Source organism: Sylvia atricapilla, chromosome 1 (assembly GCF_009819655.1).
Source record: "Sylvia atricapilla isolate bSylAtr1 chromosome 1, bSylAtr1.pri, whole genome shotgun sequence".
Classification (NCBI taxonomy): Eukaryota; Metazoa; Chordata; class Aves; order Passeriformes; family Sylviidae; genus Sylvia; species Sylvia atricapilla.
The window spans coordinates 132870467-132888363 of NC_089140.1; the positions used below are offsets into that span (position 1 = coordinate 132870467).

The window sequence follows — 17897 nt, forward strand, 5'->3', positions numbered from 1 at the left end:
AAAACAGACTGAATTCCAAGGGTGATCCTAACAGCCAAAGAGGCTGTGACCTCTCTGGGTGCTTTAACAGCCAAGTGCCCGAGCAGTGAATGGAAAGTTAAAAGTGCTATTTGAATGCTCACATCAGTGATGAGGGGAAAGAAACTGAAAGAAAAGGGGCACAGAGATGAGTCAGGACCTGGAAGACTGATGCCTTATGGTGAGGGTCAGTGCAGGATCTCATGAACAGCTTCTCTAACAAAACGTATTTATTTATTTGCTTTCCTCTTATCTGAATGAAGTTAAAAGGGCTTTTCTGAACCTGTGAGAATAACTTCTCCCTGGGTTATCTCCATCAGCTGAAGTTGTTTAATGAAGGCTGGCAATCCTCTGGAAGATGTACTCTGAATCCAGCTGTTTACATTGATACAGGCATTTTGATCTTGTTAGGTGCCACTGTTTGCAAGAAGTTAGAATATAGGATACTGACAGCTTATCCAAACCTGGAATTATGTGTGCAAAATAGTCTTTCTCTGAACAAAGATGTCATAAATCACTTCAAATTATGCATTGCACTGAATTTTCCGGTTGCATAGAAAATCTTTTAAAGGACAAAATAAATTTAGCATATCAAATAATACTTGATTTGTGAAATAAGCAGCACCTGAAATTACTAACATGATACTTTCATGGTACATGTTGTTTATACTGTATCTTGCTGTTCTATTTTGCTGAATGTGTGTAGTGAAAACCAGGGTGGTCTTTACCATGTAAATCTATGCACATACTTGAAAAAATGAGTCCAAGTTTGAAAATATGAACAAAATAATGTTTGTAACATTTTAAAAGGTGCTATTACCAGAGAATAAAAAAAAAGTGCAGTATTTAAAATCTGTTTAAATCTTTCTGGTTATTTTAAAGTAAAAATCCCAACAATTCAGCAATGGAGCACTAACAAGCTAAAGTATCACAGTATTTTCTTTGACAACTGTTCAGCTGATTTACAGAGAACTGTAGCTCCTTTTTCCTTGCAGGATACAGCATATATTTGGTTTAAACAGTCACATCCAGTTTAATTCAGAAGCAAAACAGAAAAAAAAAAAATAATGTGCAAAGTTCAACTTCTTTAATAAAAATAAGTGTAGTATTAATTAGTATTAATAGTATTAATTAGTATTAATAAGTTTAGTCTGCAAAACCCTGAAAAATGCAGTAGCTGGAGAGAATGAGGAATCCTGTTTTGCTGTGAAGTTTGACCACCCAGTCTCAACGTGCTGTTTTAGAAGGCTGCACATCAAAGGAGAGATTCTGCATCCTTCCCTTTACACTGGCCACTTGTTGGATGAGTCTTTGAAGGTATTTGGCTGCTCTCTGCCTGCATTCACTGGTAAAGCTGACTGCCAGTATTAACCAGTGGTATTTGCAGTAATTGAGATGGCTGGCACCAAAGGGATTTCAGAGTCTCGTGAGTATAAATGCTATTTCCTGCACGTTACTTTTTTTTGCACTTATTCTTTCATGACTTTACACTTACTATACTTGCATTTTTAATGGACTAGAGTTTAATTAAAGCAACTTATACCACATGTTCATGAGCTTTCTGCTTTTTAGACCTAGAAGTGGAGCTCAGAATGTATTTCTGATGTAGCTCTATAAAATCCACTATTATTAACTGGATTTTACTTCCTATTAAAAAGCACTTGAGATTAAAAGTATAATTAAAATATTAAAAACATGCCAGGACATTTATATCTTTGTTAATGTTTATTCCCTGCATTTCAACTTTGATCACTGAAACAAAACATGAAATAAAAATTTTGCTTTCTTTCGGGTTTTGCTCGTCGAAATAAAGTAATGGCAAATGAGATCTTTAAACAAATAATGATTTACCTTCATTAAATGAGTCACAGCTGGTTTCTCAGCATAGACAGGAGCTGGAGAGGGGAGTAGTTCCTGCTCTTTGGAAGAAAGTACTTTTTGTGGAAGGGCAGTGCTAAACAGGCACTTGGTACTGGGCAGAGGTGATGTGGAGGGACAGTGACCTCCCTCCCAGAGAGCACAGTCAGGTACAGCAGAATAGTCAACATCAGCTATTTTAAGGGGAAAAGTATTTTAGGACTTGTTTTTGCCATACAAGGTGAAGAGAAACAGCAAGAAGACATTTTATTGCCGTTGAGTAAGTTTATCAGAGGGGTGAAGGAAGGGGATTAGCCACCAGAAGGGTCTTAACAGGAAAAAGGATATTCCATATTTGTTGTGTATGAAGGACTAAGAGAATGTATGTCCCAGTTTATCTTCCTGATGTTCTACTTTACCACATGAAACTGGATCACAAGAAATTAATAGCTTAAGTCTTCAACTAAAAACTAATTTACTATCTGGGAAACATTCCCTCCAGACCCAATTCTAGTATCATACCTACTATCCAAGAGTGCAAGTAAGTCTTGAATGACGAAAGATGGAGGTTTTCAGGAAGCTGAATCAGTTGAGCACTGGGTTTGAGTTACTGATGTTGTCCACTGGCCACAGTCCTATCTGGGACTTGATCTCCTCCTTCCAGATTCCTCCAGACATGACTGTGATATGGACTTCCAAGTGAAGAACAAGTGGATGCTCTACAGGGATAAATAATCTAGAATTATTTATTTATAATCTAGAATTATAATCTGTGAAATATGAAGACATGGTACTGACAGGTGTGACATGCCAGTGGGTGGATGAGATGCCAATGTGTTGGGCTGGCTGAAGTAGGGGCTCACCATGAAAATTAATTTATTTTTCTTAAAATTTTTCTTAAAATTTTTCTTAAAATTTTAGTAGGCAAGATTATCCTGAGAAAGACCACTGAAGATGCTGATAGTTGTGATGAGATTCTCTATGGAGAGAAATGGACAGTCAGCAAACCAGCAGGAAAACCCAAGGAAGTGCACACACACACACACACACACACACACACACAAACAAAAAAAGAGGACTTCGCCTTTTAAATTATTCTTACATAATATCACTTCAACAGCATTTTTAGGGCACACATCCTGAAAGTTCCTCTGCTTGACAATGGGAAATTATGAACTCATAAATAAGGTCTTTAATCAACCAAGAAGTGCTGTAATTACAGCAAATCACAAGGATAGAAGCAAGGAAACCACACTAAGTTATGCCTTACAAAAGCGTAGTTAGATAAGCACCTGATGTAAAAATACAGCTTAAAAGGAGGGCTCAAATCCACATTTTTCTTCACAGGAACCTGGTGGGTCTTTTACTGTTCTGGACAAACACATTTTCATCTCCACATGAGCCAGGGATTCAGGTGCTTGATCCTTTCCAGTGCCATTGCACTAGTCAGCTGTTAATACAAGTCAGATAAGATTCCACATAAAACAACTTTAATGCAAGAGTTTACCTGTTTCAGTATCCTCAGGGCTAAAGGATGACCCCACTGAACCACTTGTGATGAACCTCCCTGTGCCTGACCCAGCAGCCCCTGTCCATGTGTTGCCTGTTGCCCTTTCAGTGGCAGTGGGTCATCTGTGAGCAGATGCTGAGGGTGCTGCCCAGAAGCTCCACAGCCCTGCTTGCCTCGAGCCATGGCACTTGTGCACTGAGGTCAGTGTGGGCATGAGCAGCCAGGTCACAGGAATGCCACAGGCTTCCAGCTCCACCACTTCATCCAGGAAGCAGAGCTGCAGTGATCATGTGTGTTCTCATCTGTTGTTGTTGCCTGGCTCTGCTCATCTGTCTCTCTTCTGAGTTTTTTGCAACTGGGCCAAATAATTTGGTTTTTTGACCCAATCTTGCCTCCACAGGCTTCTGTGCAATTTGTGTGTGCCTGCTACGGTGGCTATAGACCTCTGGTTTCTGTAAGCAACCCTGAAGGGCTACAGAGCTCTGCCTCAGCCCTGCTCATAACTTGCTTATCCTGAGGAATTCCTTTTCATAGAGTTTACTGAACACAAATAAAATAAAATATTTCAAAGTTCAAGTCTATTCCTTTAATTTCAGGATTATCACGAATTCGAGCTACTACCTTCCCAAACTGGAAGGACAGACTTCTGGCAGTGCATTAGATGAATGGTGTAGAAAAATGCAGATTGTGCCCTTCATTTGAAGAAGCCTTCCTGTCTGAATGGAGCACTGTATTTTACATCCTAATAACCATTTATTAGTGCAGGATTTAAGGAAAGTTAGCTTTTCAGTTCCGTATAAGCCTTTTTATTCATTGAGTTTTCATGAGGCAGCCAAGTGATTTTTCTACCACTGACTAATTCCCAGCCACTCTAATGAGCAAATGTTCCTCCTGAGACTCAGCTCTCCCCTTGCACATGATGATTCACTGGACACCAAGTGAATTTAATTTTAAACTGGGCTGAAATAATTTTACCATTCTACAAGTCCTTGAACAACCCAATCTAAGTGGACCTGCTTCAACCAGATGTGCTCCAGATGCCCCTGCAGACCTAAATGTTTCCATGACTGCAGCTGGGATTGCGCCAGCTGCTCTTGGGAGCAGATTGCAGAGGTACAGACCAGACCCCTTCAGGGTCTGGAATTTGCAACCAGCAGTCAATGGAAACAGTATGGGCTTTTTATCATGAACTTTCACTCTGGAAAGAAACATCTGAGTGTCCTGAGTTATCCTTTATCAGTGAAGCAGACAGTTCTCCCAAATAGTTTTATTAAAGTTTATCTCTCTCTGACTGTTTGTGAATAGTGTTCAGTTTAAAATATTCAGTGCCTCCATTATTATTGTAGAAACACAGCTATAAGCAAATGCAACTATAAATCAACTGATAGCTTGGACAGAAAAAACCAGACCTGCCTGGAACCCCAACAGGCAATGGAAGGAATTGTTTCCATAAGTTTTCGCTGGTATCTGACCTATGTCCTAGTCTTCACTATTCAGAGACAATGTTAAAGATTTATCTCCAAAGAAAACATAATTAATATGAGCAATAAAATGTGGTGATTCTATTTTATGTTTTCTATTAAATGTTTTCCATTGTGTAAAATATATATTTCCTACAGTAACATTAAGAAGTGCTTATTTAGAAATAAAGAATTAACACATCTTCAGGATTTTTCCCCCCCACACTCAAAATCTGCTGTCCTCATGTATGTGAACACAGGAATTCTCTTCTTCAGAGTTGCATATGAAGAGTGAGCACATGCCCCAAATTAAATTTTAAGATTTTTAAGATTCAAATGTTTATATTTGTGTATATATATATGTGTATATATATAGCACAGCTGTGGCTATAATGGTTTTATCATTTTATGTAGAAGCTACTGGAAGATTTTTTTAAAAAATAGGGGTATCTGTGCCAGTAAAACAATAAAATAGAAGGAGAGATGTTTTGGAATTTTTAAAAAATATTACTCATGCTATATATCTAAATTAAAAGGTATTAGAAGGGACTGAGGCCAAAATCCCTTTGATTTTATGCAGTTCCAATGGCTTTTCTTGTGGAAGAAGTTGGAATCGATTTCTTAAACCTGTAATGAATTACCCGAGAGCTCTTACTTTAGTTTTCTTCTACAGCAGTACAGACAGCTCTTTGTCTCCTTGATCAGACAGGCAGCCTGCAAAGAGCCATTTGAAAAATTCAACAGTGTTCCCTGATCTCAGCCTTTTAGACCAACTTACAACTCACCCTAAAATGTCAGTAATAAAGTGAACAATATCTAAATTATGAACTTCACGGTTAAAAGCACCAAGGAGAGATTGGCAAGGATGCTGAGCACTGCAGAGCTAACCTCGAGTGCTCTGCTGTCACCCAAGGGTGTAATAATATGCTCCCCAGAGTGATGCAGAGATCAGGCTGCCAGCCAAAGTCAAAATCCCCAGACATCCCTAGAACAGAGAAATGTATAAAGCAGTAAGTTAAAGGCAGATGAAAAGTCCAGGTCTTGGCACTTACTTTACTGGGCCTCTTTTGTCTCAGGATCCTCAGCCTTGAACTTTCTGTAGTATTTAGACATCTAAGTCTGGTATTTCTGGTTCCCTGTAGTTATTTCACACTGTAAAGACTGAGGACTGAATAAAAATTGAACTGAATAACAAATATTTACTGGTTTAATTCAAACCAGTGTGCTAACAAACAGTATTCATAAACTGGAATAGTTTGTACAGGAAAGGCAGCGAGACCCAGTGACCCCATGGGCGGTCCCTTGAATTTAAATATGTTATAGCTGAGGTGAATGAAAACACATGTGAGTATGGGAACATCCTCCTCTCCGGTTTTGTGTGTCTGGATTTTTGGAATGCTGAGAGGCTATGTGAGGGGGAAAGCAGCTCAAGCTGCAGCAGAGAGACTGCATTCATGGCATCAGCCTCATCTATGAGTATCTGCGGTGCAAGATGCATTGACTGTGCATGGCCTTGTGTGAGCCTGCCCAGGCTGTGCAGGAGCAGGCTGGCCCTCTGAGAGATTTTAATGACATTAGGTTGTGGATGTAACTACTCAATAGTATTTGCTGATAAATTTCTGAAGCAACATATAAAAGATAAAGCCCATATCATAAGGCAGGATGGATGAAATTAAGGAATCACTAGCTGGTGTAGTATGGATCGGGGTCAGAGGATGCTCAGGCCAATTTATTACCACTCCTTTTAGCTGCAAAATAGTTAAGGCAAAGTAGATCAGTAGTTATGATTCAATTTGAGTATCTCACCAGCATTTGGCAGTGGTTGATGCCCTCAGAAACATTTAAATATATCAGAAGCCTACAGAACATAAGTCCAACAGATGGCAAGGCTTGCTTGGGCTGAAGAAGGCTAAGGAGGATGTTGACATTTCTCTTTTCCAGAAGGAAATGCACACTGCAAGTCAAATGAGTGCTAGGAGCTGCACAATGCACTCATCAGAGCTCAAAGCAGATGTCCCAATATTGTTTGCTAAGACCTTCTCTTACAGTTCTCCTCACTTTGCTTCCTCTGGCAAAGCCATTTGGAATTTCAAAGCTTCTAAACCACAGTTAAATATATGGTGAGCAAACCCAGGTGGAGAAATAACTGTGAATGTCCATGCAAATTTTTTTTCTCTAAAATCCTGAGTGATTGCCTTAGGAAGGTGTGCAGTGCTGCTGCACTGTGCACTTCAGCTGTTGCACCTTGCCTGAGGAAATTAATTCTGTAACGCAGAAATTTGGCACCTTGTGAACGGACACGCCTTAGCAACAGCCTGTGTTGATGCTGGGGATCCTCAGCCATTGGTAAGGACACTTGTGTGAACATGCAGGTGACACAGAAATCCAACATTACCACCTTCGCAGTACTGCCATCAGCCCAGGCCAGAGGCAGCAGCGTTTGCTGACAGCAGTGCACAATTGCTCAATGAAGCCTCTGCCTGTGTGTGTTTGTGGATGCTGACTGAGGCTGTCACCAAAGCAATTGTTACAATTAAGGATTTACATCATTCCATAAATTTTCCCAGCTGGTTCAGGGGAACACTTATTATTTACCAGCTGGTTTTTTTTCAAGTTGGCAGGGTATAATGCTGCTCTTCTTCTCAAGGTAGGAGCGAGCCCTCACCTCAGCACTGTGGCTGACATGAGTCCCAGTCCTCAGGACAGTGTGTGATGGGGTCGATGGCAGCAGTGTGACTGACCCGTGGTGTAGATCTCACTTACTGCTGCTGTTCCACCAGCACAGACATGGAAAGGGGAGAAAGGCAGAAGTGGCTTGAAGTGCAGAGCCGCATGAAGGGGTTCGGTTGACACAAAAATGCAGTTCCATGCAGCCTATTTGAATGACTCAACTTCTTGTAGCATTCTTTCCTGCAGGAGAAATGTGTGGTTTCGTTAAATACTTCACAAAAAAAAAAAAAAAAAAAAAAAAAGGGTGTTGAAACGTATCTCCCCCTTCTGGAAACACTACCTCTACATATACCATGAAGTTTGCAGCATACAGAAGCTACCTCTCAAACATTTATTATTTCTATTTTGAATTCTGGAGGACATATCACATCCTTTATTTTACAGTGCTTTCATTTCTAGAGTGATGAAAAGCAAAGTATGATTTTAAATGAAATCAGTATGAGATGGTTTACACTGTGTAACCATGAACTTTCCTTCTGTTACTAAATTGACATTGCTCAGTCTGGCAATACCAGGTTTCTCGAAAAAGTCCAAAATCCCCTATTCTTCAGAAGGATTTTGTGTCCTTACCTAGACTTCTGATAAAATGAAATCTGTGACTGATGCCCAGCTGATACCTTCTCCGTTTCCCCTCACAGTGCATCAGGATCCCTCTGTGGCGTTTAGGCGGTTTCTCGCAGAGGCAGCTCCTTCATCGGAAAGGAGTCACCGGCTGCCAAGCAAACACCTGAAGACGTGGAGGGAGCTGCCCGGGAGAGCCGGGAATGGCCCCGCAGCGCTGCCGCCGCCAGGCTCGGCCGGGGAGGGCTCTGTGGGGCCGGGGAGGGCTCGGCGGGGCCGGGGAGGGCTCGGCGGGGCCGGGGAGGGCTCTGTGGGGCCGGGGAGGGCTCGGCGGGGCCGGGGAGGGCTCGGCGGGGCCGGGGAAGCTCGGCGGGGCCGGGGAGGGCTCGGCGGGGCCGGGGCGGGCTCGGCGGGGCCGGGGAGTGATCGGCGGGGCCGGGGAGGGCTCGGCGGGGCCGGGGAGGGCTCTGTGGGGCCGGGGAGGGCTCTGTGGGGCCGGGGCGGGCTCGGCGGGGCCGGGGAGGGCTCGGTGGGGCCGGGGAGGGATCGGCGGGGCCGGGGAGGGCTCGGCGGGGCCGGGGAGGGCTCGGCGGGGCCGGCCCGAGGGGCGGGAGCCCCCGGCCCCGTGCCAATGGCCGCGGGGGGGTGGCTCTGCCTGGCCGTCTCGCTCGGTTACGGGATGGAAATTCCCGGCCTCCCCGGGGAGGGAGCTCGGGCTGCGCGCTCTGAAAGGCTCATTTATCCCCGCGCTGCCGCCGGCCCCGGCCCGCAGGATGCCCCGCACGATGCCCCGCACGGTGCCCCGCACGATGCCCCGCACGGTGCCCCGCGCCCCGGCCGCCGCCCCGCTGCTGCTGCTGCTGGCGCTGCTGCTGGCGGCGGCCCCGCCGCACGGCGGCTCCGACAGCCACAAGGGGAAGCAGAAGGCGCTCCGCCAGCGGGAGGTGGTGGACGTGGTGAGGGCGGCGGGGCCGGGGACCGGGAGCGGGGCGGGCGGAGGTGTTGGGGGAGCCGTGCGGGCTGGGGGCGGCTGGAGGAGCCGCGCAGCCGCTTTGTTTTCGCAAAGATATGAAAACAGCGATGGATCAGAGGGTTTCGAGAACTGCCGTGGCCGCTCCAGGCAGGGCAGCGCCGGTCCCGCGCTGCTGGGCATCTCTTGGTTCAGTTAATTACGCCCTTGTGGTGCTGAATCAGGAAAATGGGGAGAAGGCGCCGGGCGGGCTTTGGCACAATCCGCAGGCTTTCGGCGCCCGGCGTGTGCCTTAGCGCTCTCCCGTCGGGCCGGGGATGGCGGAGCAGCGCCGGGGGCTGGGTCCTGTGCGCCGAAATCTTACAGCCTTCCAACAGCAGTAGTAAATGCTGTTTAGCTCCTTCCAACATAAGCAGTTAACTGCTGTTTAGCTCCTAAATTGCTAGTGGATAAATAGTAATGAGAAACACTATCTGCATGCTCCAAAAACTGTCTGCATGCTTACCGAACACACTTTTCCTTGGAGTGGCATGAGTGCATTATTTCCTTTGGCGGCAGAGACTGCACGCCACTGTTTGCAATTGCCTTGCTACTAGAAACCTGAATGCATTGGGACTATCCCATCTCAGGGATAGATGGCAGGAAGGAAATTTTCCAGTCCTTGGAATGTAGAAAGCAGATGTGAATGTATCTCTGTGAGCTGCTGGACTGCCGTTCACCCTCCACAGAAAATCAGCGGTATGGCCATTTCTTCCGTGATCTCGAGAGAGATCCCTTAAAGTGATGTGCTGGAAGCACCACTGCTAGCAAAACTCCTTCCTCTTCACACTACTTATTTGCCTTTTGAATCTTATTGTGGAAATTGAATTTCATTGAGAACAAGGAGTCTGTGCACATGGATGAGCTAACATTTTCTGAGCAGTATTTTAGAGTCCCTAAAAGTCCCTAGAGTCCCAAACTGCGGGTAAATCAATGGCAGCGGACTCATGCACAGCCCAGCTGTACAGACCTGCTTCAGCAGAAGCCCTGCCAGGGCAGAATGGAGGCAGGACCAAAGGCAGGATCCTGCCTTCAGTGGATGTTTAAAATATGTTTTATGCATTTCCAGCTTAAGAAAGCATGAAAAAGCCTTGACTTGGCAAGACAAACCATTTCATTTGGAGTGGAGCCCAAAGTCCAGGTGATTCTTGTGCTCCCGTGTATTTTTTGGGAGGTGCCATGGCTGAGGTGCTCTCCCTGCCTGGCTTTGGGGGGCAGCTCCTCTGTGAAGGTGGGCCAGCCCCTCTCGGTGTCTCTGGGGGTGGGGGGCAATAGGGCAGAGCTCTGGCCTGCCCCCAGCTCTTGCCTATTTCCACATCCAGCATTTGTGTGGTGAGTAACCACATGCAAAAGCCAGAGCCAGACACTGTTAGAAATAGAGTCCAGTGGGAAAGCAACAGCAAAACCAGATAACTGTTACATTGTGAAATAAAAAAAAACCTTGCATTGTTCTCCTGGGTTGGTGTGGGCTTTGCCAACCAGCTTCCTCTTCAGCTAACTTTTCTAAATCTTGGGTTTCTTCATGAAAATATTCCAATATTTCCACTGCTTTTAGCCAGCAGGGTTTTCTTTGGTGAAGGTAGTAAAGGAAAGTTAGCAACCATTAGTCAAACACTCATCTGACTTCTTACTAGCCCTCTCCATATAGTCACTGATTTTACTTTTGGTGTGGCTCCAGCTTAAGGCTGTGATGGCTCTGCTGGTTGTTGCACCAGAGCCTGTGAAAAGGCACAGCCTCAGTGAAGAAAATTCACCAGTCTGACAAAGGAAACAGGGCAGGGGCTGTAGTTGGCAGCTCCTGCAGTGCAGACAGGGGCATGGCTGGCATGAGTGGGAATAGCTGCAGCACTGTTTCTTTTTGAAACAGGTGGGGATCAGGTGGTTTAAATAGATGAAGACAAATAAATGTGACAAAGTGGAAGAGCAGAATACAACTGTCTGTGAGGATTTGGGGTGAAGACTGGAGGAAGCAGTCAGTCAGCAGATGGGAAAGAGCACATGAAGTAAAAGCCACGGCCAGCCCCTGCAGGTTCCTGCTCAGCATTTCCAGGCTGGCTGATGCCAGTGCTCCTCCCGCACCCCAGCACTGGGCTGCTGGGGGAAGGAGCTCTGGGCTTCACAAACCTGCTCTCCAAGGTGGGCAATCCCAAGTCTCATAAAGTATGAAGGCCATCTGTGTTAATATGGAGTTTGGGAGGGCAACATTTGACCTTTCCTAATACTGTGATGTTAGGAAGGATATTAGTGTGCTCTCCTCCCACGTGTGCCTTCCAACTATTACAAACAGGATTCCTGAGTTCAGCTTTATCCCAGGGTGCAGCTTCCCACATCCATATCACCATCCATTTGTGTGCATATTGGAGTCTGAATTGTGGCACTTGATCACGATGTGGTTGTGTACAAGAAGAGCAGTGACAGAAGAAAAGTGGTGTTAATCTTTGCTGTCTATGAAATGGAAAATTTTCTTTAAAAAGAAAAAAGGAAGAATAATAATGAAAATTTATGAGCATAGACAATTATACATATATACATTATAAGTAATGGTGGGTTAGGAAAAAGGAACTATTAACACGTGACTTCTTTTTTTGTTTCTGTATTGAAATGTTTTGACTCTTCTGAGGTTTTCCAACAGGTTTTAATTCTTGGACTGGTAAATTTTTAATTCTAGGACTTATGTATCATTTCATGAAAAACACGGCAGCTTATTTTACAGCAAATTCCGTTGGCACTGCTTATCTTTGAAAATTTCTTCCTTTTTTTTTTTTTTTTTTTACTTCTGTGGAACCCTTTTCTCGGAGATGCAGACATAGCCCATTGTGGCACAGCAGGGGTTTGTGTTTTGTTGTTATTCATTTGTGTTTGGCTTGGTTAGCTTCAGAGTTAAGGGATAAAAGCAGCAAGAGCTATTCTGTCTTCCAGTATAATGGCATGTGCTTACAAGGCCCCAGTGGCGTCCCTGGACGGGATGGAAACCCAGGAGCAAATGGGATCCCTGGGACACCTGGCATCCCGGGACGGGATGGGCTGAAAGGGGAGAAGGGCGAGTGCATGCGCGAGAGCGTCGAGGAGTCCTGGACACCCAACTTCAAGCAGTGTTCGTGGAGTGCGCTTAACTACGGCATCGACCTGGGCAAGATCGCGGTAAGCCGGCTCTGCCCGGAGGGGCTGTGCCAACCACAGCAGGCTGTAGCTCTGCCTCTGGGAGCTGGGCAGCACCAGCCTCACAGATTTCCTGCTGGGGCCTTTTCCTGCATGCAAGGGTGAACTTCTCAAAGGCTTAGAAACTTTGGATTCCTCTCAGCCGTGTTTCAGCTATGTGCCTGTTCCGTTTCTAGAATAGGATTTTGGAAGAATTTTGTAGCTGGTGTAAGAGTACATTTAGTAGACCAGATCTGTAACTGTAAGGCTGAAAGTCACAGTACCAAAAAAGTACCTCTAGCTTGCCCAAAACAGGGCAAGGTTTTTACCATTTCAATCCTAAGAAGTGATGAACATCTTTAATCTGTCAATTGTACTCATCTTTATAACTCTTGCTTCAAAGTGGCTGCTCACTAAAACTCAGTTGCAGGATGCTACTGCAAAGGATCTGCATTGCTCAGGAGCAGAATTGCCAGTGTCACCCACGTTAACACAAACAGTCTGTCCTCCACTGCAGCCCTGGGTGTAAAACTTTTAGAAAAAAATCCCTGCTCAAACCCAGCTCTGAAGCAAAGCAAAGAGTGATCATAGCAGTTTAACTGCTGTGCTGTGGCTAGAGGGAGAATCAACTTTTTCAGTAGACTTTTTCACTGCCTTGTACTCGCAGAACTGTCCCTAGCTCTTTTGTTTTGTTTTGTTTCCCATGATATCCAGCATTTTGAAGGTGGGTTAACAACCACTTAAAAACCCAAAAGTATTAATTTTTCAGTTGTGGAGCTTTTATTTGGTATAAACTGCTCAGAAGACTTGTGATAATAATAAAGTCCAGGATTTCTGTTAGCAGAGACAAAAACTGTGCTGTCTTGTCATGCAAGGACTTGGGAGTTGGACTAGATGATCTTCAGAGGTCCCTTCCAATCCTTGACTGTGTGATTCTGTGGCTTGAGTGCAGCTTTTAGAGAGCTTTACCCCTTTACATAAATCCCAGAACTTAACAGCAGGTGTTATCTAAATAAAGTTAAGAATTTCCATAATCTGTTTCTCCTTTACCATCTACGAGGCTCTGTTCTGCTTTGCATCTTTGCACCACAAGGGATTTTCCAGGCTGTAATTTTTTTTTTTTGACCCCGGAGGGAACTAAAGAGAATAGCCAAAACATTTTGAAAGAAGTATATCCCTAAATCTGTGTCCTAAATATAACTATATAGAAAACAAACACGCTCAGCCCCAGAGGTTTGTACCAAGGCGCTTTTGTCTCCTGGCAGGAATGCACGTTCACCAAGATGCGCTCCAACAGCGCCCTCCGCGTGCTCTTCAGCGGCTCCCTGCGGCTCAAGTGCAGGAGCGCCTGCTGCCAGCGCTGGTACTTCACCTTCAACGGGGCAGAGTGTGCTGGCCCGCTGCCTATCGAAGCCATTATTTACCTAGATCAAGGAAGCCCAGAGCTGAATTCTACTATTAACATACACAGAACTTCTTCAGGTATGTATGCTGGGAGAGCAGAGGAGGAGTAGAAGCCAGCAGCAGCCACCAAAAGCAGAGACTAGCCAACTCACACTTGTTCCTCCTACTCTGCTGCCTCAGAGTTGACTATTGATAAGTAAGAGTATTAGAATTATTTATTAAGTGGTACTTTCTTGCTGTGGTATTTTTCGGGGTATTTACATCCTGAGATTTAGAAATGGAAGAGATTTCTGTCCAGACAGGTCTACTGATCTCTGCCACAACATGAATACAGAGACGTTGTGTGCTGTATTAGCCTATGGAGAAACAGGCTTACTGCCAAGTAGACAGTGTCATCCTGGCTTAAAACACTGATATTTGCACATTATCTGTGCAAAAAATGAGACATTCCTCCTGCAATTTCTACTCTGATTTCAGGTGGGGCACAAAAGTACCTCCAGAGGGAAATATCTGGGAGCAATTAGTCATTCGCTTAGCAGAGGCAAATTAGTGAATTCATTCAACATAAAAGGATCTGACACTAAGAAAAGGGAATGTAAAGTCTGTGCCCTTTCTCCATTTTTTTCCCTGTGCTGCATGACTACATAAAATGTAAGGTCTAGAGCTGTTATAGGATTTTTTTCAGTATAGGGGTAGAGCTGACTGGTCTTTATTACCCCACCTCCAACTAGTGGGGCTAGTGGGGAATCAGGAGTGGAACTTTACACAGAAGCAGTGATTTAGGAGTGGAAAAAGTTACAGGGTGGCAATCACCTTTACAGAGCTTAGCTGAAAACCAGGGATGGCTGTGCCCTCACCCCCTCCCACCACTGCTAGAAAGATGTCTGGAAGGATATGAAGCCGTATTCCAGCTCCCAGTGTGTAAATTCGGGTATTTAAAGCAGCAGGTATACGTCCCTTTTAGCCATCCTGTGGGTTGTGATCTGCTTCAGATACTGCAATGAGTGTCAAACAGCAGCATGGACAGAAGCACTGCATGGCTGTAACTGATGCTGCCACATCTCTACATAAGTTTTTATTTCTGAAATTGTTCTAAAATTCTAAAAACTGTTCACATTTAACTAAATAGCACAAGCTTGCAACAAACGGCTGTTCTTAAGTACTTGTGTCCACCTTCAGTTGTGAAATACAAAGGGATTGTGCCTGCTGAGGTAACCTGATTTTTGTCTTTAACCAGTGGAAGGTCTGTGTGAAGGGATCAATGCTGGCTTGGTGGATATTGCCATCTGGGTTGGGACCTGCTCAGATTATCCACGGGGAGATGCTTCTACTGGATGGAATTCTGTCTCCCGAATCATCATCGAAGAACTGCCAAAATAACTTCCCTCCCTTTTTACAAAACTCTTTTTTAAAATTTTTTTTACTATTTTTTTCAGAATTTATTTCAATAGAGTTGGATGCAAGTACTGGACTAAAAGGCACTAAAGCCTTGCATCTGTAGCCTTTGCCTTGTTTTGCACATAGCAGAGGTTTTGTAATAATAATTTTAGAATACAAATATCAAAACCAAGTTCATTAACGTTTTAAATTTCTTTTTTGATGTAATACCACCACTGTTTTTAGAATTAACTGTAACTTTTTGTATCAAATAAATAAGACCTTTTACAAAAAAAAAAAAAATCCAGGTTATTTTATTGACCATTAATCTGTTTAAAGTATTTTACATGATGTTATGACACACGATTTTTTTAGAAGGCTTTATGGATAAAGTTCTAAGAAAGTAAAATCAGGTGTTGGCTTTAGCATTCAGAAAACACACATAAAATTCACTCCTGTAAACCTGACTGCAGAAAAGGATGCTCTGCTGTTACAGTCCTGTCACTCAAACTCCTGGTGACTTAACTGTGACCTAGACAATGTGGTAAGTGCTAAATACCTCATTATGCATAACTGAGCAATACCAGACTATCTAAGATCTGCTTCCCTCTCTTCCTTGATAGACGAGATTTGCATGTAACACCTACGACTGGTCTCCACTACTAAGATGCAGACATTAAATAATTTTACAGTAATATGCAGAATTACTTTGGTGTTGGTTAAAAGCTAGATATATTGAACAGTTCAGAAGATACAGAAACAAGTTGAAATGCCTAAGCTTTCAAAAAGTGAACTGGTAAAGTGAAACAATGATGTCACAGCTGTTTGACAAGCGACAACATCGATCATGCCAACACACCATAAACTTCAGTGTTTTAAGTATTTTCTTCCAAATGCTGTGACATACTCAAATATTTTTAAGAATTGTACACCTTCTAAAGAGAAACAAGTCTTATTTGTATTACAAAATCAATTTTACATTAATGAAGAAAAAAAACCCCACAAAAAGCATGTACAACATGCAAAAACTTCCACTCTTCCCAGAAATTAGAAGGAAAAAAACCCATTAAATCTGAGATAATGAATTTATTTCAGCTATTTAGAATTAAATCTCATCCTCTTTTCTGATCAGGCTGCAGGACTTCCCCCAGGCATCTCTTGGATGGGTAGCTCTTGCCTATAGCTGTTGTTGCAGATACCAGGGGAGGATACCTGCAGCGAGGGAAGCACTTGGGCTTGCCCAGCTGCAAGATGGTGTGTGAGATTTCCTGCAAGCCAGCAAGTTACACAGCTGGTATTTTGTCTGTGAAGAACTGTAATGTTTTCACTGGCTTGGATGACGGTTTTCAGGTATCTGAACACAAACAAGTTACTATGAGCTGAGCTGCGGTGTGGACTTACAGAACGCCAGTTAACATACAGTGAGCGATTGTGCACATGCTTGCAGCCTGTCTCTGCATTTATCCTGAAGCACGGGTAAGCTGCCCTGGGCCTAGAGCACACTACTCCAGGGTACGACATACACAGCTTTTTCTCTTTTATGATGTTTTCGTATGTTTTCACAATATATTTTGGACCCAGGGTGGTGGAGTTAACTCGGCGTTCCATCCAATTCATTCTGTGTACCTCAACACACACAACCCTGGTAAGCACCCTCCAAAGGCAGAAGCTGCTGTTATGGATCTACATAATTCACAAGGTAAACTTTATCTTCAGCTAATAAATACACACAGAACCTTCCATGAGAAAAACCAAAGCCAGCCATACTGGCCCCAGATGAGATTATTCTTTCCAGTGAGATTATCAATTGTATCAGTAGAGGGGATGGGATTGTGGAAGTGTAAATTATTAATAAAGTTAGTAATACACAAAATGTGGTATGTGGCAATAGTATCTGCAAAAACAAGCACGTGGATCTCTGAACAAAGATTCAAAATGCTGAGTAGTTTCTGTAGCTTTCCAGATTTTAACTTAAAATTTAAACCAAGTCCCTAATCTGTTAATTTTTTAGTAAAAATTGTTCTCTGCTTTAGATTAGTCTGTTAAACAGGAAACTTCTCTAAGTGATTATTCTGCTCCCTAGGTAACTGATGATTTCCCCCTGACTGTCGGATAGCCTTTGCTAACTCATTTCCTAGTTAAACAATACATACTAGATACTTAATATCTTCTTAGAGACAGCAGAAGGCAGATGTTAAGGTCAGTAATACCTTTTCTTAAAGAAATAAAACCCCAAACCACCAAACCCTGGACTCTAAAAGGTACACATCCTTGATGGCAATTATTGGTATGGAAAAAACACATCATTATTATACAAATTTACTGAGATAGACTATAATTTAATTTACCAGTAAGTTAGCAATCAATATATTAACAATCTTTTCCTTAAACCAAATCAGAAGACGTTAATGGATTGTTCTGGTGTTTTTGAAGAAAGTCCTGTTCACAGGATTTTTTTAGACTAGAAACCTTTTTTTGCAGAGTATTATTGAAAGCAAGTGTGGTCTTATTTGCTATTACACTGGTTTAAACACTGCATCACTATGGGATTACAAGAAAAAAAATCCTCATTTTTAAAATGTAAACTCACTTTCAAATATACATTTACTTAGTAATATTTGGTGAGATGTATCATTAATGGAGACAGACTGGCACAGAGAGAGATGGAGAGAGAATGAAAGAGAGAAAATGAATTAACTGGCCAGCAATGTATGCACTTTTAGCATGTAAGTCTGCTGCTAAAACCAAGTCAAAAACCACAGTGCAAGTCTGTCCTGGTATGAGACAAGAACTGAGTTTCATCAGACTTGCTATTCAAACACAAGAATGGACA

The 17897-nt window shown here is 43.4% G+C and overlaps 1 protein-coding gene and 1 long non-coding RNA gene across 2 annotated transcripts; one reads left to right on the forward strand and one right to left on the reverse strand.

Annotated features, from left to right (window-relative positions):
• Positions 1-2427: 2427 nt before the first annotated feature.
• LOC136372142 (uncharacterized) lies at positions 2428-6016 on the reverse strand. Its single transcript, XR_010745451.1, has 3 exons — positions 5898-6016; positions 5501-5559; positions 2428-3325 (listed from the first exon to the last, which is right to left on the reverse strand). It is a non-coding gene; the product is annotated as an uncharacterized lncRNA (long non-coding RNA).
• A 2776-nt stretch (positions 6017-8792) lies between these two features.
• CTHRC1 (collagen triple helix repeat containing 1) lies at positions 8793-15367 on the forward strand (the record flags this gene model as incomplete). Its single annotated transcript, XM_066316379.1, has 4 exons — positions 8793-9092; positions 12065-12286; positions 13549-13765; positions 14925-15367. Coding segments are annotated over 4 exons (882 nt in total), but the record flags the coding sequence as incomplete, so codon positions are not given.
• Between the last annotated feature and the right edge of the window lie 2530 nt (positions 15368-17897).